At 39.6% G+C, this 25,549-nt stretch overlaps 2 protein-coding genes and 1 long non-coding RNA gene across 4 annotated transcripts; 1 reads left to right on the top strand and 2 right to left on the bottom strand.

Moving 5' to 3' along the window:
* Nucleotides 1-19: 19 nt before the first annotated feature.
* On the bottom strand, nucleotides 20-5,910 carry hpxb (hemopexin b). 2 transcript variants are annotated; one of them, XM_058379809.1, is made up of 12 exons: nucleotides 5,769-5,910; nucleotides 5,636-5,652; nucleotides 5,379-5,504; nucleotides 3,923-4,086; nucleotides 3,621-3,774; nucleotides 3,118-3,330; nucleotides 2,742-2,825; nucleotides 2,530-2,660; nucleotides 1,203-1,313; nucleotides 996-1,094; nucleotides 489-633; nucleotides 20-311 (listed from the first exon to the last, which is right to left on the bottom strand). In XM_058379809.1, the coding sequence occupies exons 1-12, from the start codon at nucleotides 5,828-5,830 to the stop codon at nucleotides 85-87; spliced, it is 1,533 nt and encodes a 510-aa protein (XP_058235792.1). In that variant the 5' UTR covers nucleotides 5,831-5,910; the 3' UTR covers nucleotides 20-84. The 2 variants fall into 2 exon arrangements, with proteins under 2 accessions (XP_058235792.1, XP_058235793.1); XM_058379810.1 differs by lacking the exons at nucleotides 996-1,094; nucleotides 1,203-1,313.
* Nucleotides 5,911-5,915: 5 nt separating this feature from the next.
* On the top strand, nucleotides 5,916-8,264 carry LOC131346397 (uncharacterized). The gene is made up of 3 exons (XR_009203610.1): nucleotides 5,916-6,052; nucleotides 7,835-8,007; nucleotides 8,128-8,264. It is a non-coding gene; the product is annotated as an uncharacterized LOC131346397 (long non-coding RNA).
* A 1,972-nt stretch (nucleotides 8,265-10,236) lies between these two features.
* LOC131346395 (uncharacterized) lies at nucleotides 10,237-15,355 on the bottom strand. The gene is made up of 2 exons (XM_058379808.1): nucleotides 15,273-15,355; nucleotides 10,237-13,587 (listed from the first exon to the last, which is right to left on the bottom strand). Exon 2 carries the CDS (start codon nucleotides 13,548-13,550, stop codon nucleotides 11,082-11,084), a length of 2,469 nt encoding a protein of 822 aa, XP_058235791.1. The 5' UTR covers nucleotides 13,551-13,587; nucleotides 15,273-15,355; the 3' UTR covers nucleotides 10,237-11,081.
* Between the last annotated feature and the right edge of the window lie 10,194 nt (nucleotides 15,356-25,549).

The raw sequence follows: 25,549 nt of genomic DNA, 5'->3' as shown, positions 1-25,549 counted from the left end.
AATATATATATAACAGTAGTGACCTGAAATGTTTATTCAAAGGAAATTTGACAGAACAGCATTAAGATTTCATTGTGAAGGTTTTTAGTGTTCACAACCAAACATTTCGGATGACATCTTGTGGGATTCTGGCAAAATCTTGCTCTTAGCCAGCAGTTTAGGGCTCTGGTACAGGTAGTAATCTCCACCAACAAACACTTTCACATCATCAGTGTGGCATGTAGCAGCATCGATCTTAGGGAAGGGCAGCTGAGCCTCGGCCTTCACAACTCTGGGAGTCGCTTCCAGGTCAATATCGAGCATTTTCTGACCTGTGTGAAAAATTCAGTCACATTCACGCAGTCTGAATTGAAGCTAGATGGGGATCTATTAGTATTAATTTGTTATCAGTGAAGACTGTTGAAAAGCATCGCTTGCTCTCAACATGCTGTGTTCAGAAGAGATTCATGTATCAACACTGGAATGTTTTGTGTTAAAGAGACTCATACCTTGTATAACATGTACAATATGTTCGTCACATACAAATGCAGCATCCACCGGTCCCTCGATGCCCAACTCCTCCTTTAGAGATTTAGGATAGCCCTCTATGAGTGTGTAATGTGCTGCTGATTTATAGATATAGATTTGATCATCCTGTCAAAATATATGACAATACTTGACATTAGGTCGCTAATTACAGTAACTATACAAATAAATAACACAATAACACATATGGTGCATTCTAGTATGTTCAATTTAGACTGCACTGATGGCATCAGTTCTTTTGTATCTTAATAATCTTTCTACCACAACTCTCGAATCTCTTCTGATTGGTCGGAAGGTCTTGATTTTTTTTTGCTATATTCGATAACACTGACTCTGACAGTAGTGCTGGCTGCCACAGTTATATACTGTATTAATACACTATACTATATACATACTGATCAGCCATAACATTATGACCACCTGCCTAATATTGTGGTGTTCCCCATTTTTCCTACCAAAACAGCCCTGACCTGTTCAGGCGTGGACTCCACTAGATCCCTGAAGGTGTGCTGTGGTATCTGGCACCTAGATGTTGGCCCCTTTAAGTCCTGTAAGTTGCAGGGTGGGGCCTCCATGGATCGAATGTATTCAGAAGAGATTCATGTATCAATACTGGAATGTTTTGTGTTAAAGAGACTTATATCTTGTATAACATGTACAATATGTTCGTCACATACAAATGTAGCATCCACCGGTTCCTCGATGCTCAACTCCTCCTTTAGAGGTTTAGGATAGCCCTCTATGAGTGTGTAATGTGCTGCTGATTTATAGATATAGATTTGATTACCCTGTCAAAATATATGACAATACTTGACATTAGGTTGCTAATTACAGTAACTATACAAATAAATGGTTACCCATAACCAATATTAGCGCTCACTAATATATAATACTAGGTGTAAAACAATAGGTCACTGATTATGCTGTTATACTCATTAACATATTACACTCCAACACATACTGATCAGCCATAACATTATGACCACCTTCTTAATATTGTGTTGGTCCCCCTTTTGCTACCAAAACAGTCCTGACCTGTTGAGGCATGGACTCCACTAGATCCCTGAAGGTGTGCTGTGGTATCTGGCACCAAGATGTAAGCTACTTTTAGTCCCGTAAGTTGCGAGGTGGGGCTCCATGGATCGAACTTGTTTGTGCAGCAAACGTGATTTGTCAGACCAGGCCACCTTCTTCCATTGCTCCGTGGTTCAGTTCTGATGCTCAGGTGCCCATTGTTGGTGCTTTCAATGGTGCGCAGGGGTCACCATACGCAACAAACTGTGATGCAGTGTGTATTCTGACCCCTTTCTATCAGAACCAGCATTAACTTCTTTAGCAATTTGAGCAAGAGTAGCTCGTAGCCAGCCTTCGCTCCCCATATGCATAAATGAGCCTTGGCCACCCATGACCCTGTCACCGGTTTACCACTGTTCCTTCCTTAGACCACTTTTGATAGATACTGACCACTGCGGTCTGGGAACACCCCATAAGAGCTGCAGTATTGGAGATGCTCTGATCCAGTCGCTCAAATCCTTACACTTGTTCATTTTTCCTGCTTCTAACACATCAACTTTGAGGACAAAATGTTCACTTGCTGCCTAATATATCCCACCCACTAACAGGTGAGGAAAAAACTCCCTTAAGTCAGAGGAGAACATGGATTCTACAAACACACAGGACAGAGGTGGAAATCGAACCCTCAGCCCTGTGTGCTCACCGCTAAACCACCCTGCCTTCTACATAATAACTGATATAAAGGTTAAAAAGTATTTGTGGTGACTCAGTGGTAAAGGCTATGGATGACTGACAGGAAGGTTGTGAATTCGAGTCATTGGTACTGACTTGAGTCCTTCAGTAAGATCCTCAACCACTCAATTGTACATTTCTCTGGATGACCCCAAATGAGAAGACAGCACTGTTAAAACTATTGAAAGTTATAAAAGGAATTTCTTGGTACAATGGACTTTTAGTGAAAATGGAAAGCAGTGGGGTTTTTTCTTTTACCTGGATGATGTAAATCTTGTCACCATACGAGAACACTGCGTCTACATGTCCGGAAACTTCCTTCCATGATCTTGCAATGGGGAAGGGATGAACGCCATCACGAGGTGTGTCCAGTCTAATGTACATTGTCTCTGAAATTGCAGTAAATTGCATGTATCAGTTGATATTTCATATGAATTCTCTCCAGCACTCTTATAGGAAATGATACTCACCTATAAATGCATAGGATTTGCCAGTGCTGTCTGTAGTGATGGCATCAAGTTTACAGCGAGGTCTTCTGTGTCCAGCCCCGTGATCTACAGTGCAAAGTCAAAAATAATAATACAACAAAGCCTTCATTTATTAAAGTTCTAAGTGCTTAAAAATGTTCTACCGCAAGTAACCTAGCTAGCTAGGAACAGCAGGCAACTTTTAGTTAGCTAGCTGCTAGACAGCTATCTAGCATGCTATCTACGTAAACAGCGTTATCTAATATTAATGCTACTGCATGTCTAATCAGATTATAGTACTGATTTAACACACCACCACTTTGGAAGATCAGAAATGAAAAATAAAACAGGAACACTTTTAAAGAGATCAACCACGCACCAATGTTTGGGCATCTCATGAAGTAGCGCCTAGCTTCCTTGGGATAATTCCCTTCAACTTCTCCAGACACGGGATGAAATCTAGTGAAGTTGTGACCATGGAAACAGTAGTAGTGCTCGACCCAGCGGAATGCAGATGTGCAGACAGGCAAGTGATCCCATGTCTTCTTCTTCACAGTCTTGGTCTTGATATCAAAGCTGTACACGTCATGTCCTGATGATTAAATATATAAAAATATGTCACTTTATGTATAATTACAGAGCCATTCTGTCTTCTTGGATTTATCTAGTTATATACAGTAGAGTCTAAAGGTCTCAGATCACATTAAAAATCTTTAAATCAATCATTTTTATACAGCTGAGGGCTTTGCACAAGAGTCCAGCAGTAGCAGCTTGGGGTATCTGGGATTCGAACTCAGAACCTTCTGTGCAGTAGTCCAACACCTTAACCACTAAGCTACCACATCTCTGTAAAATATATAATATAGATGTAAATGTATTCACCCTTGAAGAACAGGACCGAGTCTGTGGTGCACTCTCCTTTTGGACACTCCACTGCTGCATCCAGGTGACTGGGAACATCTGGAAACACCTGCTGGATCTCCAGAGGGAAGCCTTTCTCCAGAGTGTGGTTGTAGTAACTGAAGACTTGGTCATCCTGTGATATAACAATATTACTTTATCAATTTCCTCATACATACTTAAAAAGCAGGCTTATTATTTTAAGGACAGAATATGTTCATTACTTCAAGGTACGTGACTGAAGATATCAAACATAGCAGACACTAGGAGGCATGGTATCATACCAGAAAGAAGAAGACATGGTCATGGTGTTTCCTGTCTTCCTCGTCTTCACTGTGCATGCGGAAGGCTGCGTCCGCATGACCCAGGTGATGATATTCATCTAATTCCTGGAATGTAAGATTTGCAAGCTCAGCAGGTCCTGAGAACCCCTTCCATAAATGGTCACCTGTGGAGTTTGAAATCAAAGTCAACAAGGTTTAAGTGAATTCATTTTCATTCGTTTTGAAAACATTTCTATCAATGAACTTGAATTAAAAGGTTTAATCCGACAATTTTGTGTGTTTAACGTTTTGATTTTTAAGCAGGGCAAAGCAGATATTTTATGATTATATGTTCCAAGGTCTTGGATAGTTTTTGGTTATCAGTATTAGATAATAATAATCATAAAAATAATAATAATAATATTAATAAAGAAAATCCTCTTTATTTTCTCCAGATTTTCTCTGGCAGTGAACAATAATCTAGGAGTCTGAATTAAATCTGTGTGAATTAAAGCACTATGATCTACCCCATGATTCCTCAACTTCAGTTCTAGTGGCCCTGCACACTTGTTCGGGCTCATGAAGGCTCAGTTAGATCATATGTGCCAGTAGTTCTCTACTTTATGTGGCAGTGGGTCATCAGGACAGAAACTAATAGAGAACATACACTGATCAGGCATAACATTATGACCACCTGCCTAATATTGTGTTGGTCCCCCTTTCGCTGCCAGAACAGCCCTGACCCGTCATAAACTGTATATTCTGGCACCCTTCTATCAGAACCAGCATTAACTTCTTCAGCAACAGCAGCTCATCTGTTGGATCGGATCACACGGGCCAGCCTTCACTCCCTACGTGCATCAATGAGCCTTGACCACCCATGACCCTGTCGCCGGTTCACCACTGTTCCTTCCTTGGACCACTTTTTATAGATACTGACCAGTGCAGACCGGGAACACCCCACAAGAGCTGCAGTTTTGGAGATGATCTGATCCAGTCGTCTAGCCATCACAATTGCCCATTTTTCCTGCTACTAACACATCAACTTTGAGGACAAAATGTTCACTTGCTGCCTAATATATCCCACCCACTAACAGGTGCCATGATGAGGAGATCATCAGTCTTATTCAGAATGTTATGCCTGATCGGTATATATCTGTGAATGTGAGTATAACATTATTGAAGCACATTCTGAGACACTTCAACTGCCATGGTGCCTCGTACCCTACAGACTAGCTGGATGTTTAGCTTTCTGTACTTATGATTCAATTTCTTCTGCTGTTCATGGTTCTCACATGGACCTCCTAAAGATCTTTCCAAATTCTGTTAATACCCAGCCTTGCTTCAGTGTATAATCTCACTTGTAGATTAAATATCTGTCGATTTGTATCTTTTACCAACTGCTCATAATCATCAAGACTCCTTTGTGGCAATGTATATTGTGAAGAACTGTACAATCAAAAGGAAGTGAATTAACCTTTAAAAAAGAGTGCAATTCCTTTCTCATCAGGGGCTATGGCATCAAATTCGATGCCCTCGCAGCGGTCATATTTGGTACCGTAATGGGAATCTTCTTCGGCTTGAGGATTTACTTCATGATGATCTAAAAACAGCATTTATGTGAGAAATAAACATCTATTAAATTGTTCATAACAAATATAGATTAATCCTTTCATAGAACGAGGTGTAATAATCTCTGGCTGTAAAGATTTATTGATAAACTTATATACCTACCTACAACATCATGGGGGCTGTAATGGAAAGAGAAAAAGAGAAATATGTTGAAATTTACATTTAGGTATTGCTCACCAACTAGCTCTTCAGGGAAAATAATAGGAAAGGATAGCAAGTAAAGTACCATACTCACGCTATAGCATAGCACCGAGCCACAACGAAGCACACATGCGTAAACACCAAGAGCCGCTTCATGATTGGACGTCTGCTCACTCCAGGTCAGTGCTAAGACGTAGAATGCACTTTGACTGAAGCAGTGTCAGACTTTTATACTTGTTCCCCACACAGAGAGGGTTGGAGCGGAGGACTGCGTGGGTTTATCAGTTTCTGGACAATCTAGGATACATGGCATGATTTACCACCAATGTTGGAAAGAACAAGAGTGAAAAGTCCCACGTTACCAAAGTTTGTGATTAGGTAAGCAGGTCACAGGATACTAGCCAAACAATGATTAATTATTTCAAAAAACATGACCTGTTCCTGAATGATTTGAATCATTGATCATCAGTTATATATTGTATAATTAGTTATGTTAAAAATAAGCAATATTCCCAGACATTTGCATTGCTGCTTAAAATACAGCAATGAAGCCGAATGAAATGTGTCTAATACGTTTAAAATAAATCATAAGTGGTTGTTGAGCCACAACCCCCGAAGCCAAATCTTTTAACACCACATTCGGATAAAGATGAAGTTAATTAACGAATATGAGTTGTGTCCGCAAATTTATTTAGTATAACCATTGTTTAACCATTCAGTTTTTTCCTGAAAGACCAGCAGAGCTTGGCAATTTTCCTGTCCTTACTTACACACACTAAGCCCTTCATGCCCATGTTTCCATTTATAATGCTTCAATTTATAATGCTATAAGGCTTTATAATGTTTCCAATTTGTCACTTATAATTTTGTTCTTATTTAAAACCAGTATTTTTGACCATTATATAAATAAAAGATATAAATCAGGCGAGTATGAGCATGGAAATGGACTCTGACCTTTCTATCAGCAAACATGGTGAGGACAAACTCTGTCCTGAGCAATATTCAAGGTTATATTAAAGCTGCCTTACAGATTGTGTAATTAAATGTTAATAATAATAATAATAATAATAATAATAATAATAATAATAATAATAATAATAACAATAACAATAACAATAACAATAATATAACAGGAGTAGCTTTTCACCACCTTTATTCTGTCAAAGTAACTCTCAAAGGGAAAAAAAAGGTTGGAGAGCCCCGACTCAGTGGGTTTTATCTCTTTAGGAGATTCACCTCATGTGCAGCAAAGGTATAATTTAGAGTAAACAGATTGTTTGTCTTTCATTTTCCTAGATAAACATAGGAATAATGGCACCACATGGAGGTGATTTAAAACCTGGAAGAGGGAGAATAATCGCATTATTTAATAACCCTCAGGTAGCAGCACCTGATCTGCTGAAATTTGGTGTGTGGTAAATGAAGGCATTTAAGCTAGGAGCACAGCTAAAGTCAGTCAGATTGAGTTAATGAAACACATAATGACCATAAACCCTGAAAGGTGTCCCCTGCTAAAAAATAGCTGTATTGAAAAACGAGAGTTCCTTACTTTACTAATAAACCAGCTAAAAGATCGACTTATTTTTGATAGCCCAGCAGGACAACGTTTCTTGGTCTACAATGCAAATGGTAAGGTGTTTGATATGTGATTGTACTGGTATACCTCTTAATATATACCACTGTTCCAGAAACATTTAGCAACCACTGACTGAGTATTGTTTTAAGAATGGATTATGGAGCACATTTGTATTAAAATAGGAATAATTTTTCATTCCCAGCTGTCAGGGAGGGTGAATACTCCTTGGCATTAAAGATGATAGCTGGGTCAGTTCTGCATGGTGGACCAGGCCCTCATTTCCTGTTGGAAGATCCTTTACTTTATCTTGCAGACTATTCATTCAAATCAACAGTTAATTCAATAACTGACGAAGAAATCAGGAAAGCTTTGCGAGAGGGAGAAAACGTATAGAGTAGGATTTGCCATTTCATGCAGCGATATGAGTGATAACATCACAGACACAGAGTAATAGCTGTGTACTGTTCTGTAATTGAACAGGATATGGGATTAAACTATGTTAAATTGGATGGAAATTTAGGCAAGAAGATGCTGAGTACAGTTAGTACCCTGAGCGTACGGCCATTTTCTTTTATGTGTTGTAGATGGAAAGCGCTGATTCTGTGGAAGCTCTGTGAGAATAGACTCTGAGACACTGCATGATGTTACAGACAGCCGGTGGTCTGAGACATGTGGTTAGTCTTGAAGAAAAGAGCAGAGTTATGTCAGACTACCTGAGATGGTATATTATCGACTGCAACTCCTGCGTAATCCACAGGTAACAATATATCTTAGTCTTTTTAGTCAAGTTGGCTGGTATCAACACTTCAGTTTTTGACTGCACTGCAGCAGCACCCTACTTGGAAGAAAAATAACAGATTTAAATCCTTTTTTCCAGAAGTGCCTCACAGCTGGAGTAACCTCCTGCAGGTTTGTTGAAGAGCGTAATAAAGTAAAAACAGTTCCTGAGGTCCAGTCACACCAACTCTTACTCCAGCTGAGAGTGTGACCAGGCAGCATTTAACACCATGAAGGCCACTCCATTGGGGGAAAGTGCAGAGGCGGAGTCAACGAGGGCGTGTTAAACACCGCTGTGAGATTGAACAGGAAGCAGGAAGATGAAAAAAATATTTTTTTTTCAAGATTTACCCTCCCACCAATTTTCCCTCTAGTTACTTTTTCTTTTCTTCAGTTTTCTTTGCTTTTTTTTAAATTTTCTTTAGTTTATTTTTTGCTATTATTTATTTATTTATTTATTGTGTTTATTTTACATTTGCTTTTCCATTATTTATCTTTCCAATGCTGTTTATTTTGTGTTTGCACCGTTTGTTGTCTGCTTTCTTTTTTCTTTTAATGTCTACACTTCTCGTATTTTTTTCTGTGAGCGATTACTTTTCTTGTTTTCTTCAAATATGTCTTTTTGTTCAATTTGTGTGCCTTGACTTGTATTATCATATCATTTAACTTGGCCAAAGACCTGGAGCTGCAAAACACTACGGTCAGCTCCTTCATTCTAGCCTCCAGATGCACTAACAAACTGCTCCTGTAGAGAACAAAACCCACCTTAGTTGTAGAGATTTCATGACCAAAGTCAATCAGTGCAATCATTTCATCTGTAATTCTAAATCAAACCCAGAGACAGAGTGGTTTTCAAGTGAGAAGTTTATTGTCCATTTGGAAAGAGAGGAGGAAGGTCACTAAGGGCCAAGTCCAGAGTTGCTCTAGCTCTCTCTGCTGACTCTTTGGTGTTCTTTTTCCTCCTGAGCTTCTGGAAGAACAGTATGGAAAAGCGCTTCATCTTCTTATCAGCTGTCTCAAGTTCCTTCTGCTCCATCCTCTCCTTTTAAGCCTGAACCCTTCACTTCCTCAAACTCTAGCACCAACCTGTCTTTATCAGCCAGGAACCTTTTCTCCATTTCATCCCTTTCCACCTTTCATACACACACATATATATTAATAATAATAATAATAATAATAATAATAATAATAGACAGATAGATAGATAGATAGATAGATAGATAGATAGATAGATAGATAGATAGATAGATAGATAGATAGATAGATAGATAGATAGATAGATAGAGCTATACATGTGGCCTGGCCAATCATTAAATCCTATCATTAAAAGCATTTGCAATAACTGAAGCAGAAAGAAACCCTGCTTTATGTTATAACCCTTATACTCTATGTCTTAGGTAAAAACAAATGTGGCCAATAGACCCATCATTTATACAACTAACATCTTCAGATGCTCTAAAACTTAGATTTATTATTGCCAGAATACCTTACAGTCATAATTACCCACATCAGTGTGTTCTTGATGTCAGTAAATAAATGAATGTCAGTTATCATATAATTATTTATTCTAGAGACCCTTACAATACTTTACCAATGTAAATTGATTTACAATCCAAATACTGAAGACTTACCCTTTAGCCTAGATATTTGAAGTGTCATACTTGGAAGTGGACATGGATATGAAAGTTGGTGGTGAGGTTGCCTGGATTGGTAGCTGGGCAAGAAATCAGTTGTTAACTGATCCAGGAAAAAACAACCCTGGATAACCCTGTGGCAGGGTTCGATGGTAGCCACAAGACCATCTGTTGGTTCAGTCAGCATTCTACCTGAAAAACAAGTGTGGTGTTCCAGAGGGACCCAGGTGGCCACTTTGATACTCCTTTATGAGAAGAAAGATGTCCTCTTCAGGGGGTTCTGGTGAATATTCCACCCTCCCTCACTCCAGGACAAAGAATAATAAAGAAGAGCATCTACCTCAGGTGGCAGAAACCAGGAGTGGACACTTCAGACTCTTTTATTGTTAATAAGGCAGGGTAAATACTTGAATAAAATAAATACTGATTAAAATCATTCAAAGAAAATGTCAAAGTGTTGAGATTAACTGTATAATAATGAAGCTTCCTCATGATTTTCACTAGTTTGATCACTACAACTAGCTAGTTCTAACCCAATGGTACTATAGCCACCAATCAGGAGTAATATAAACATCCTCTGACAAACATGCAGTCTGCATTCATATCATTGTAAGAAATGATCTTAAACATACTTTATTGTGCTCTGTATAAATTAAGCACATTTTAAACACCTTAAATCCAAAGTGTTGGTGCTTATCTAATTTTGAAGAACTTGAAAAGAAGTCAACTCACCATTTAAAGTAAGAAAATCTATATACCATATGATAATTTTTTTGGCCTTGATTACAATGACTAGTATAATCAGAGATCTAGAATTGGTCAGAGAAAGTCACACGTTGTAGAAAAAATGGAGCCAGATATTCAGAACACCAAACTTTTTATTCAATGCTAAGAGATACAATAGGGTTTAAATCAAACACAATTCCTGTTAGATGCATAAATCAGCAAAACCACAACAAAAAGATAATACGATTACATGATCGAGCTGCATTTGATAACATCTTGTTCTGTAATATCTTGTTTACACCTACAAAGTCTCTAATATGTCTAATAACTTTGCATGTAATAGATATTTATGCTAGTACTTCATGCTGGTTTCTGACAAAACAAAACTTATAGCTGAATAAATCAGATTATGGTATAAAAAGAAAACATTTTGACTATTTTCAGTAGTTAGAGAATATAAAAATTATTAATAGAATCAGAACATTAAAGAATGTGAAAGAAATAATAATCACAATAAACAGTCATTAAAACATTTACACAAACGGTGTATCCCAATAATTTTTACTTCTTTAAATATAGCTTTAAATATATTTAGAATTTTCAATACTTTAGTTTAATGGCTAATTTAATATAGGAAGTTTTTGCATTTCTCAAACTCAAGACAGAAAACTGCAATTCAATCACTCTACAAGCATTACTTGTAGCGGAAAATCTTAATGCAATGGTTCATGCTATCTGAGACCACAAGGTGACCTTCAGGCAGCAAAGCAAGTCCTCTAGGGCTGCTAAGGCCTTGACTAACAATATCCCGACCTACACCAACAGCAGGGTACAGCAACACACAGTGCTGCTTGCCCCAGTCTGCAACAAGAACATTTCCATCTGCATCAATGCATATACCCCAAGGGCTGGTAAGGACAGGTCCCATGCCAGAGCATACACCCAAGGTGCGAATGGTGTTCCAACCAGGTTCCAGCACCCTTACACAAGCTGCCCGTCCAGTTTCGTTGCCCCTCTCAGACACAGCCATAAGGCCTGTAGTGAGACATGCTGCCACCAGATAGGGCCTGTGAAATCCTGTGACTACAGTGCGCTCTATCTTGGCTCCTGTTTTAGGGTCAAGTTTGAGAGTTGTCAAAGTGCCACGCCGAATATCAGCAACTAGAAACTCATCTTGCTTTGTCACGGTGACGCCTCTTGGAGCCTCGAAGTCTTGCTGAGTACCAGAGCCCCCAAAGGTCTGCAAGAGGCGACCATGGCGGTTAAAGACCAGCACAGCACGTTCTGCGGCACATGTCAGTGCTATCATGCCCTTGGAGTTAGCAGCAACATCAAAAAAATTTCGACAGTGTCGAGAGGTAGAGTCAGCAGCTGGTAGAGTCACCTGCTGAACGATGTTCTTCTGTAGGTCTGTTACTTGCACACGGACATTTCCACAGTCCACTACAAACAGCTGACCTTGAGCTGTGGCATGAATTCCACTAGGCAAAGTAAAGTCAGTGCGTCCTGAGCCTTGCTTACCAAATTTCTTTACCAGAAGTCCCACTCTAAGTGTTCGTCCCTCTTCTACAACCTTTGCCAGGCCTCGTCGATCTTTTCTGCTTCTGTCTCCATTATGATCAGATTTTGTTCCTCTTCCTCTACCTTCTATTTCAGACATAGACAAAGACCGAGATACTCGTTTGGATCCCTCACAACTATCTTTCAAATGCTGGTCTTTTAAATCCAGTGTTTCGGACCTTTTAAGGCCTTGACCCTGGGGCCTAGATAAATTGTTCTGATTGAACTTCTTCTGAATCTTGTCTTTTCCATTCATTAAATGGCGACCCCTGGCAGATAGGTCAGAGGTGGAGATAGAATGTTGATTTTCCCCTTTTAGGGAGCCACTGTGACTACTGGCAGACCTGATAGTGTATGTGTAACTGGAGTCCATGCTGTCTGCTGGGGAAGGAGATCGTCTTGGTCCACCAAAGCTTTGACCATACTGTGGTTGGTCTTTGCAAGAGAGGTCCACACAGCTATAACTCGATTTATGCCCTGGAAAAGATGTCATAGGAGGTGACATTCCTCTTTGGAATTCATAGTTTTGTCCACAGTCCTCAGGTCTACTTTCTTCTGGTGGACAGGATGGTTCTTGGCTTGAAACTGGAACAAGGACTCTTTGTTTCCAGTGGCCTTTGGAAAAAGAATGACTTCTGATTTCACCTTGGTCAGATACAGGGCTTTCTGCTCCCAGTTCTCCTTGGCTTGTCACCGTATTAAATGCAAGAAACAGGTCTTCACCACGTGAGTCAGAACTAAACAATTCTGCATCCTCATCCTGAGAGGATTCTGAGTTATCCTGCTTACATGGCCAAACCTTACATGTTTTAGGGCTGGGCATCTTTACCTTCTGACCTAGCACATCATCTTTAGCTGTTGATAACCGAAGCTTTCTGACAACGCGGCTACTTCCACTGTTTGTCTTTGATGATTCTTTCTTTCCACTGCTATTACAAGGAGCACAAAGCTGTTCTGATACAGCCACATGATTGTCAAGTGCTATCTGGCCCGTGTGGAGAGCACATTTTTGCCCCTGTGGTCCGCAGACTCCAACTGGAAAAGTCAAGCTGTGCTCATGGACATTAATATCCCCAAACCGAATAACATTTGACTCAGGACTGCGCTGGAAAGTGACTCTTTTCAGGGAAAGAGAGATCTCCCAGGGTTGCATTAATTCTTTAACTTCTTTCAGCAACTGACTTTTGTTGGGACCAGTGGGGCATCTACACCACATAAGAATTTGTTCCTTAAGCTGGCCCATCTTTCTCAGCTGACGATCAACCAAGGACTGGCCTACTCGAGCTGCTGCTGCATTTTCTCTTTTGAGCTGTTGCAGTCTCTGTTGGGCTTCCCGATGGGCTTTCTCCACCTTCTCCAACAGATGGCGTTCTTCTTTCTGAGCATCAAAAATTGCAGAATCGAGGCTCTGGTTCACTTCATCCACTTCAGATATTTGTTTCTCTGTAAGTCGCTGGAGTTCTTTCTCACCTTGTGCTAGGTCACATAAGGCCTGGGTTATCCATGTAGGCATGGAGTTTAGGGGTTCAGAGCAGCTGTATCCTTGCTGAGATATTGTCCCTGGAGAAGGTTTACTATTGAAATGTGATCCAAGTAACATCATTATGAGAGTTTGTTGACTTTTGTTAAGAGGTCCAACACTGATGAAAAGAACAGAACAGCCTTTAGCTAGATGACACTGTTTAACAATGCACATACATGCAAATGTATGATAAATAAGTGTTATATAATGAATAAACCACATGTTATAACTGCTATAAACCGATGGTACCTTACTAGCTTTTCAATTTTTTTCTGACTTATTCAGTTAAAAAGACAAAAACACATCTTGGAAAGTTCCAGAGAAACTAGAGAAGATAACCATAAAAAAGACTTTCCCATGGCACTGACACTGGACACTCCATAACTATTAAATAGATGTCTCCTAAGCGAAGACTTCACCATAACAATGACATATATTTTTCTTTTTATAACAACATTTTTAATCTGTTTATTTTTAGACTCAGATTATGTATCGTGTCTATTGCATATGAACGGTTACTATGGAAACAAAAGCCTATTAGAATGAATGCATTAAAATAGATAGAAAATTATAAAATTATAATTTTATTCAACTACAGCTGGAATTACTGCAATACCCAAAAAATCCAACCAACTTCACTGGGACAGTAATGCTCCAAAGTAGCTTTTATTTGAGAACACTAGTCCTCTGTTTAGCAAGTTGCACACTCTTCTCTCCTAACCACTTGGGGGCACTGCTATCTGGGACACTATCACTCAAATGTATTTAACTCCATAAACTTGATCATCAGTCTCATTTCCGTCGATTGATAAGTGATCAGCTTTTATGTGGTATAAAATTCTCCTTTCTTTTTTCACAACAGCCTAGGAATGTGTTGTACAGGACTCTCTCATGCCCTGCATGCCCTGCAAAAAACAGGGCTTCTCTGTGATGAAAGGTTAATGGTATCAGTTTACCAGGGAGCTCTGACAAACAAATTCCCTCTGGATATAAACATCAGCTCATTCATTCTAACCTAAATACCTCTGATGGCGTCACTGGACGGAGTGTTTAAGAGTTTTAACACCGTTTCCTCCTTTCTATGAAATCTGAGACATGAATTTGAGAGATAAGAGCCATAAAGAGTGACTCCAACAACCGGCAATAAGGAAAAAGTGACAGCTACACTTTACGGTTTTTATACAAATGTACGAAGAATGCATTTGCAAGCTACGTGAACGTGAAAATGAATAATTTACACTGTAAATGGGTCAATTATATATATGTTTAAGTATTCAGGTGCCACTGTGTGTTTGTGCAACAAATCCGCTCCTTCAGTGTGGCCACCAGTGGCCTATCAGATTACTTCACATTAAAGATGAATGAGGGCTCGGGTTGCTAATGTACCAAAGAGTCTGCATAGCATTAGTGTGAGGATCAAGACAAAAAAATATAAACATTAGTGCACCAGTGGGGTGCATGCTGTTATAGGGATCCTAGGCAACCATTTAAATTATGTGTTATAGAATAGAGACATGATGACAACTATTTTGCTAAATTAGTTTATATTCACAAAGGGCTGATTCTAAAGGATGTGTGCATTTACATCTATCTGCCAATTGGAACAAAAGCATTTCATGCACACGCATGTCATGTAAACCATGACATCTTAAGAAAGTTCATAAGAAAACAGACTTTTCTTACACAAGAACCCGACACACATCTTTATAAGATTAACGTTATGTTCTTCTGAGTTTCTTTTTTATGTACACACACACACACACACGATCTTGTTGTTAATTAAGCAGATCAAAACGCTCTTACCTGAGCAAAGGTGTTCATCACATGCCTTATTCTGTCTCCGGTCCTGGGTTTACATGAGCAAGCCCTCCCTCTTTTTTTTCCCCTCTCCTCTGCATCCTCCCACAATCTCTCATGTTGCAAACCCACACAGCTCCCCTACACCTGTGCCTTCACATTTAGAGACATTTACCCTACAACCACATCAAACATTAATCCTATTCGTGTTTTCGAAACTTGTCACACATCTTTAACGTGATTCTGTAATCATTGTGACGATTAAAGACATTACTCTGTGTTAGAGTTGGCGAATTAGCCGTTATTAACAGGATGTTACCTGAAACATAGTTTAAAATATTTACAGAGACAACAACAGATCTGCTTGGAATGGAGGTCAATCAGTGGAGCCGCGAGAGTTTAACATCTGCTATCCAGACGCTAGTATTTTCAACGATTATCCACTAGATGTCATCCAAAATTAGGAGTTCTTTAATGCTGCAGCGTTACAGTATAATACCGCTGCTAGAGTACATCGATACAATACCAACAACAAGAGTGCTGTAGGAATAATACAAAGAATAAAATCTTCCATTCATGAAAAGTCACAGTACACTTGGTTGAGTGTCCTTCTCCAGAGAAACTTACATTTTTAACTGAGCAATTAAGGGTTAAGGGCCTTGCTCAGCTTGGTGGACCAGGGATTTAAACTCACAACCTTCTGACAAGCAATAATCCAACACCTTAACCACTAGTGCTATCACATCCCATATGCTTCTCTTCTAACATCTTGTGTGTTTATTTTCATTCATTTCCATGTATTGTGTATTATTTTTCCGATACGTCCAGGGTTGGGGGTTCGAGTCCCGTTTACATCTCACTGCGGTTTCTTCTAGGTTCTCCGCTTACCTCTCCCTATCCAAGGGCATGTGTTGTGAGCTGATTGGTACATCTAAACTGTCTGTAGACTGTGTGAATAGGTGTGTGAGTGTTCTCTGTGATGTGTTCCCTCTCCCTCCAGTATCCCCGGGGACAGTCTCCAGGTTCCCCATGACCCTGTGTAGGATAAGCAGTACAGAAAATGGATGTGATGGACATAATTTATTTATTTTTACATATTTGATCCCAAGATTTCACATGTGATCTGTCTGTACTAGGCTATGATAGTTGGAGTGATTGCTTGAGTACTGTACCTTATTGTAAAGAGATACGGTTACAGAAATGAGACCATTTTCCGGAGTTAAAGCAGGAATATCTTTCTGTAGAGATCTTACAAGATATATATATTGTTCCAGCGCATCTGGTTCTAACCTTCAATCTCTATGGTTTGAATCTTGCAGTTTATAACATTACTAGTTTTTCTTCAGTGTGGTTTGGAATGCTTTGCATGAAATGCTTTCTAAAACATTTCAGACAAAACACACAGGATTGATTGATCTCACTGAGCAAGACGATTTTAATTCTTATATATAAATAGGAACGTATGTACAGACTTTTTCCCCAGGACTGATTCTGAACCTCTCTTCACTTTTATCCATACAGTGTAAGATATTGAGAGCTACAGGCTTTGCTCAATAACAGCTTTATGATAGTTTTAGTAGATAAAACTCACAAACTCCCTGTTTATTTAACTCCTTATTATTGTTCTTACTCGTTACTTCCAGAAGAGGGCATTTGCAGGCCAAGGTAGTATTAGCGCTAACGCTCAGAGTGGTCTCTTTTTGTTTGTATGTTTGTTTTTGTTTTGTTTTGTTTGTTCTTATTGGGTGCCTGCCCTTCAGTGGATTTTTGGTGGTGGGTCAGCATACATACACTGCTTGGTCAGTCAAGCTAGCATTCACCATCACATATAAATATGACAGTTTCTAATGATTTGTTATACAACAACATCCTGCTATACTGTATTTCTTTTGAAGGTGTTGTGAAACAGCTTTCTCCAAGCAATCCAGCTCACTTTTGTAATGATGTTTTGCGGATTTTTGTTACTCTTTATTCAGCCAAGGTTGTGACAGGAACCATAAATCATCTTAGATGTTACTTGCTTAGATGTTTAAAAGCACAGAAAAGCTTTCTTAGAGCATTCATGATGACGAATGTTATGAGGTTAGAAGGTTTGTAGGGTTGTCACACTATCTGGATCATAATTGCTATCATGCATTGTTGTTGTTGTTGTTGTTGTTTGCTGTGGTGCCTTCACTGGCATCAGTAGGTCATGGTGCTGCTGCATGTTCATCCAGTGTGTAGCTGCTGAGGTGTTAGACAGGGATCTCTCTTTAAAAAAAATGACATAAAACCTTTAAATCATTGCAATCAGTGCCGTCATTCATTATTCATCCTGCAATTATTTTATCCATCTGGTTGGCTTCCTCTTGAGCAGGCAAGGATATTCATATGGTTAAAGAAAGACACTTTGGCATCATTCTGCCGAACAAGATGAAACCGTTTGTTCTCCGAACTAAATTGGCATTTCTGTGTTTAATATCTCGTTCCTAGCGTGCAGGAGGTTAGACCGCTTTGCTTACACACAATCTGGCTTTTTCATACTACAAACTCAACTATTTGCACATGAATGTTGACTCCAAAATTATCCTTTTCCATCTGGTCAGCGTGCCAAAAGCAAAAAAAAACAAAACGTTCCCATAAACATGTTTAGAGAAGTTCCTTCTAATTCGACGGGCGAGTCTATATGATGCTTGAGTTATTAGCTAAACCAACATGGCTACTGTGTACTGTGACCTATTGAAATTTCCACTTTTTTTAATCCTAATAATACATAGTAGGAACAGATTAACTCCAGTACTAAATTCTGACTATTTGATGTTGATTTGTTTTGAAAATATGCAATAAATGTGTTCTCAATAATCTTTTCACTTCCTTTTTTTTTTCACTGTGGATGTGTGAACAGGCGTTGAGAGTAAAATACCGGACATTCTGGACATTTCTCGTCCGATTATATTTACATCTAAACAATTTACCACCTGTACACTTCCAGGTCCCTGAAGCAGGTAGTTAAGATTGTGGCTGACACTTCTCACCTTAGATGGAATCTTTTCAAGGCACTCCCTTCCTGCAAAAGACTGCGGTCCATTAGCAACTGGCCTCATCAGCAACATGCAGGACCCACCGTGGTCTCTTATCCGCCTGCATTGGACATTAACACACAACCCTCTTTGTTGTCACATTAATGCACACAGCTCAGACAGCCATAATGCTCCTGTACCTTTATTTTACCTTCCTACCTCAAACTGCAAGTTTTGCATTGGTAACTAATGTACTCTTAATGTTTCCATCTGCACTGACTGTAGCATTGGTAATTTAATTGTTTGCACTGGTTCACTTTTAATACAATTGTAATACACAGTTTACACACCGATCAGCCATAACATTATGAGCAGGGACAGGTGAAGTGAATAACACTGATTATCTCCTCATCATGGTACCTGTTAGTGGGTGGGATATATTAGGTAGCAAGTGAACATTTTGTCCTCAAAGTTGATGTCAGAAGCAGGAAAAATGGGCAAGCGTAAGGATTTGAGCGAGTTTGATGAAGGGCCAAATTGTGATGGCTAGACCACTGGATCAGAGCATCTCACTGCAGCAAACTGTAGCTCTTGTGGGGTGTTCCCGGTCTATAGTGGTCAGTATCTATCAAAAGTGGTCCAAGGAAGGAACAGTGGTGAACTGTCGACAGGGTCATGGTCGGCCAAGGTGCTGCAAGTGGAGAGTTGAAGGCTGGCCTGAGTGGTCTGATCCAACAGACGAGCTACTGTTGCTCAAATTGCTGAAGATGTTCATTCAGATGCGACCCATTCTTTCACAAATGTTTGTAAAAACAGTCTGCATGCCTAGGTGCTTGATTTTATACACCTGTGGCCATGGAAGTGATTGGAACACCTGATTCTGATTATTTGGATGGGTGAGCGAATACTTTTGGCAATATAGTGTATATATATATATATATATATATATATATATATATATATCTATATATATATACACTATATTGCCAAAAGTATTCACTCACCTGCCTTAACTCGCATATGAACTTAAGTGACATCCCATTCCTAATCCATGACGTCGGTCCACCCTTTGCAGCTATAACAGCTTCAACTCTTCTGGGAAGGCTGTCCACAAGGTTTAGGAGTGTGTTTACGGGAATTTTTGACCATTCTTCCAGAAGCACATTTGTGAGGTCACACACTGATGTTGGACGAGAAGGCCTGGCTCTCAGTCTCCACTCTAATTCATCCCAAAGGTTTTCTATCGGGTTGAGGTCAGGACTCTGTGCAGGCCAGTGAAGTTCATCCACACCAGACTCTGTCATCCATGTCTTTATGGACCTTGCTTTGGTCACTGGTGCACAGTCATGTTGGAAGAGGACGGGGCCAGCTCCAAACTGTTCCCACAAAGTTGGGAGCATGGAATTGTCCAAAATGTCTTGGTATGCTGAAGCATTCAGAGTTCCTTTCACTGGAACTAAGGGGCCAAGCCCAGCTCCTGAAAAACAACCCCACACCATAATCCCCCCTCCACCAAACTTTACACTTGGCACAATGCAGTCAGACAAGTACCGTTCTCCTGGCAACCGCCAAACCCAGACTCGTCCATCAGATGGAGAAGCGCGATTCGTCACTCCAGAGAACGCGTCTCCACTGCTCTAGAGTCCAGTGGCGGCGTGCTTTACACCACTGCACCCGACGCTTTGCATTGCACTTGGTGATGTATGGCTTGGATGCAGCTGCTCGGCCATGGAAACCCATTCCATGAAGCTCTCTGCGCACTGTTCTTGAGCTAATCTGAAGGCCGCATGAAGTTTGGAGGTCTGTAGCGATTGACTCTGCAGAAAGTTGGCGACCTCTTCGCACTATGCGCCTCAGCATCCGCTGACCCCGCTCCGTCAGTTTACGTGGCCTACCACTTCGTGGCTGAGTTGCTGTCGTTCCCAAACACTTCCACGTTCTTATAATACAGCTGACAGTTGACTGTGGAATATTTAGGAGCGAGGAAATTTCACGACTGGATTTGTTGCACAGGAGGCATCCTATCACAGTTCCACGCTGGAATTCACTGAGCTCCTGAGAGCGACCCATTCTTTCACAAATGTTTGTAAAAACAGTCTGCATGCCTAGGTGCTTGATTTTATACACCTGTGGCCATGAAAGTGATTGGAACACCTGATTCTGATTATTTGGATGGGTGAGCGAATACTTTTGGGCAATATAGTGTATATATATATATATATGTTTATATTTTTATTGTTGTGCCCCAATACACCAAGGCAAATTTCTAGTACTTGCCAAAGAAGCTTATTCTGACTAGCTATTTGGTTCACTTTTCACTCACCATCCTTATTCACACCTGTACATTCCTGCAGTTATTCAGTCAACCAACCAATCATGCAGAGCAGCACAATGCATAAACTCAAAAGAATGATCCTGTGCCCACTGTAACCTCTTACTCTTAGCTGACCGGAGTGGAACCTGATCTGGTCTTCTGTTCTTGTAACCCAAAGTTTAATTGTATTCTGAAATGATTTTCTGCTCATCACGGTTGTAAAAAGTGGTTAATTGTGTTACCTTCAACACAATTAATTGTATTGCCTTTCCCGTTAGCTGATACCAGTCTGGTCTTATCCAGGCATTTCTATCCCACTGCTCACTCGATAATTTTTTTGTTTTTCCTCACTATTCTGTGTAAAGAATGCTGTGTCATAAAATCCCATTTCTGAAATATTTAAAGCGATATTTGATGTGAACATTAGCTGAAAGCTCATGACCTGTACCTATTATTGGATTATTGCTTGGGGCAGTTAAAAAGGACAGCTATTTTAGAAAGGTTTTTCTTTATTTAGAGAAAAACCTGAAAAACCTTACTTGAAGCTCAGTTATAGTAGAAGTCTAAATGATGTCAAGACTGTCTTTCGTTGTTTTGTGGTTTTCTCTAATTAGTGTAGATGCATATGACCAGTCACACATCCTGAAACCTCGGTATTTGTAGATTTTACACAGTAATCATGTGGTAATACTGAGATCTCCATGCTTTAGTTAATAGATCTTGTGCATCAAACAGTATAGCTGTAGCTTATCATTCATTCATTAGTAATGTTCCATGAATCATAATTCATTCTAAGTAGATACTACATCTGTTCATTGTTTGCTCTTGCATAGTTACAGGGTTATTAAGGAACCTTACGGTACATTATGTTTTATTGTGTAACTAACCAGAATTGCTTTATATGATGTTTTTTACCCTCCTGTGTTTAAACTGTTGAGATATCTTAAGTCAGTAAGAATATACACTGATCAGGCATAACATTATGAGCACTGAAAGGTGAAGAGAATAAGACTGATTATCTCCTCATCATGGCACCTGTTAGTGGGTGGGATATATTAGGCAGCAAGTGAACATTTTGTCCTCAAAGTTGATGTGTCAGAAGCAGGAAAAATGGGCAAGCGTAAGGATTTGAGCGAGTTTGACAAGGGCCAAATTGTGATGGCTAGACGACTGGATCAGAGCATCTCCAAAACTGCAGCTCTTGTGGGGTGTTCCCGGTCTGCAGTGGTCAGTATCTGTCAAAAGTGGTCCAAGGAAGGAACAGTGGTGAACCGGCGACAGGGTCATGGACGGTCAAGGCTCATTGATGCACGTGGGGAGTGAAGGCTGGCCCGTGTGATCCGATCCAACAGACAAGCTACTGTTGCTCAAATTGCTGAAGAAGTTAATGCTGACAGAAAGGTGTTAGAATACACAGTGTATGATGTATCAGGGCTGTTTTGGCAGGACCAATAACAATATTAGGCAGGCAGTCATAATGTTATGCCTGTTTGGTGTATGTAGTCCATATTTAACTTTTATTAGGTGAAATGTCAAGTCTACCCAAACGAGCTCTGTTTCCTATCCTGCACCACAGCCTACAGACATGACCGCACCGGACTCTTCTTCCCACAATGCACACTCACTTCCACGTTCACCGTTACCGCAGTTTGGACTACACTCACCTGTCAGCTATCAAGTTTATGCTCAGTTTCCAATTCATCCTAAAGTTACCAAGCCTTTTGTTTATACTGCAGTTTATCTCCTTTTTATTGTTTTCATGCTTTGACTTCTCATTAATACCCCTGACCGTTGCTGATCTCCTGACCATTGACTGTTTTTTCACTTAATTGCCTTTCGACTTAAAATTGTTTCTTAAACTTTAAATTCTGGCTGTCATTAATAGTCACTAACCTATGCAACCTACTTGTGTCCATGTTAGCATCTTTACTGTGACATGAAACCAATTCTCATCCTTTATTGATGTATAACAGTATAAACACTGTTTCATACTGAATGTTGATTGACAGAACCACATGTTTATTTTCTGTCCTATTCAGATTTTCTGTTCTTTTTTTCTCTTTGTCTGTGGTATTCATTTACACTCTACACAGGCTACGGATTAACACTGGGTTGAAAAATGCTTCAATATTCCTCAGACCCTACAACATTTTTCCAATTTATTTCAATGGCATTTTATTTGTATAGTGCTTTCAACACGCGAAATTGACACAGATCCAAATCCAGAGGTGACAGAGACCCAAAAGCGAATGTTCTCCAGGTGACACAGAAATTATAACTCAATTCCATATTTGTGTACTCTTAATAACTCTTAAGTGTGTTGAAAGGATGTTCAGTAAGAGCACAATCATTTCCATGTTCAGATGGCAGGATCAAAAACTCACAGACCAATGCACTGTCCTGGCATGTAACATATGGTCCAAAAACTGGGAGCAAAAAATAAGTTTTTCTTCTTATTAAGCAGAATTAATGGGCTCTATCATATACTGCAATACTTGACAGTAGGATTTCACACTGATTTGTGTCTCAGTCTCAATGAATCTATATGAATATATATATGTATTTGTTGTCAAATAAATAGACAATATATCCACATCGAAGTTTATTAAGAAATAAAAGTCATGGAAAATGCTGATTATGAAATTTAAGTCACTGATTGATAATCTTAGTTCACCAATAAGGACACATTTTCTGAATAAGGGTCTGATCAGGAGTCTTCTCTCCCCAATAAACAATGAACATATTTCACAACGAGTGGCTCTCACGATCATCCAACACCATACCTCACAGTATCCACTTTCACTCTCCATGCCTTCCTACCCTCAATCCCCGTGTCCCTTACTCCTGACCCCCAACCCCGTTCCCTCCTCCGCATCTGTCCGTCACACGTGTCTGCCACTCATCCCACCCTCTATAAAGCTCATCATCTTCCTTCTGTTACTGACAGGGAAATGTTACTGCTGTCTGCATCATTATATCCAGAACACAAGATAAATGTTCGAGCAACCAGAAAAGCAAACCGAGTACAATTGAAGAATTTCACCTCACATTTATTGGATATTGCATAGGGGCAATTACGGAGAATATTTGCTTGCCACGGCCAATTTTGAGTATTGTTTTCCAGATTATTGTCTTGTTTCAAATAATCTTTCCCAAGCACCTGCACCGCTGACGATTCAATAAACATGTTGCCTTATTGCCTTACGTCTTTGACAGTGAACAATGAGGCAACGGGGCAAACAAATATTATGCCTAATGCCAAGGGGGTCATGCAAAATGAATTGTCAGACACCACAGATAGGCAGCGCTGGTTAGGTAGGCTAATAGGCCTAGCATTCATTCCAAAAATACCCAGAATATGCCTTGAAGGACAGATAAATGGTTTCAGTCTTTCTAAATTTTGAATGCAGACCTCACTTTCTCATATCTTCACAGGCAGCAGAAGGACTGTCAAGGTAGTCAAATTAAATCCTCCCCCTCCACGTGAACTTTTTTTTCTAATTCTAATTCAGAGCATATAACATTATAGGAACAATCGCAGAAACAAAACGAGCTGGAACTACCGAGTCGGGAACAGATGGCCCATAATTGCCTCGTGGAGGAAGCCAGGGAGTCAATTTTTACAGGTCTCGAGGGAGTGGCAGATGCAAAAAAAAAAAAGTGCAGGTGCATTTGGGTTTGATCTGAGACGGCCTAAAGGAGGCATCTGAAAACAGAAAAAGCAAAACATTAAAGGGGAATTTAACATAGCTGGGTGTTCATGATCAAGGTGGTCGCTTGAGTTCGGGCCCCATGAGTTAAAAAAAATAAAAAAAAATAAATAAAAAAACAAACGTGACGGCGGCGTGAAAACCGCAACAGATGCGGCACGAATTAGTCGCATCACCGTGCACAGATAAATCAGGAGCACGTCAGTGAGGGAAAAAAAAACAGCAACAGAGACACGACACATTTTCCCCTCATGTCGTTACAATTTCACATGCAAGGATCTAACCGTATGGAGAAAAAAAATACGCTTTGGGTTGAGCCGACAAAATCTGTGATCTTTTTTTAACAGGAAAAAAAACACACAAGGCCCCTTGGGGTCACCGTGGTGTGTTATTACTGTGATGGCACAAATCAGTAGCAAGAATCAATGTTGGGCCTCGACAACTGTTTGTTCATTTGTTTGTTTGTTTCAGATAAACTGCCTAAGGTTAGAGTTAGGGATAGTATAACTAAGAAAGTGTGTATATATATATATATATATATATATATATATATATATATATATAACTACATATGCTAAGAAAGTATAACTTAGCATTTATTTTCAAGCTAATAAGTCTGTACCTTGATTGATCTATAGCTAAATATTAGTATATACAGTATAACTTACTTCAAAAGAAGCGCTTGTTTATTTACTTTTAATGCCACTTGCTGAACTTAGGATTGTGGAGACCTTCTGTGGCTTTTGCTGTCTTCCTCTAGATAGATAGATAGATAGATAGATAGATAGATAGATAGATAGATAGATAGATAGATAGATAGATAGATAGATAGATAGATAGATAGATAGATGTGATTTTAGAGACTGATGTTGATTTTTATTTTTATTATTTCTACTGCAAGAACTCAATGTTACTTTCCTTGATGTCGTGTTTTTCTACTATGATTTATACATCATCTATTCATATTGAATTTATTTTAATACCAAATGGTATGTTACATGGAAAAACTGAAAAACCCTCACGTACCCTGCACACACCGAAGTGAGCCAATTCAGCATTAATTTGATTGACTGCCATCTATTTTACCTCATTTCATGTTTCTTGTCCTTCAGACGTCATAATCGAAGCTTAAACAATACAAACGAATCCTTTAATTGATTCCTCCATAGAATAGGCTATGCACTGGAGTCCTATGCGCTACTGTTATGAGCAGTGACAGTGCTGGCCATATTCTGAATGAAACACAGCCCAAGGCTGGTC

This window comes from Hemibagrus wyckioides, linkage group LG26 (assembly GCF_019097595.1).
Source record: "Hemibagrus wyckioides isolate EC202008001 linkage group LG26, SWU_Hwy_1.0, whole genome shotgun sequence".
Lineage (NCBI taxonomy): Eukaryota > Metazoa > Chordata > Actinopteri > Siluriformes > Bagridae > Hemibagrus > Hemibagrus wyckioides.
Note: the sequence above shows the minus strand (reverse complement) of the source record. Positions and strands in the feature narration are given on the sequence as shown.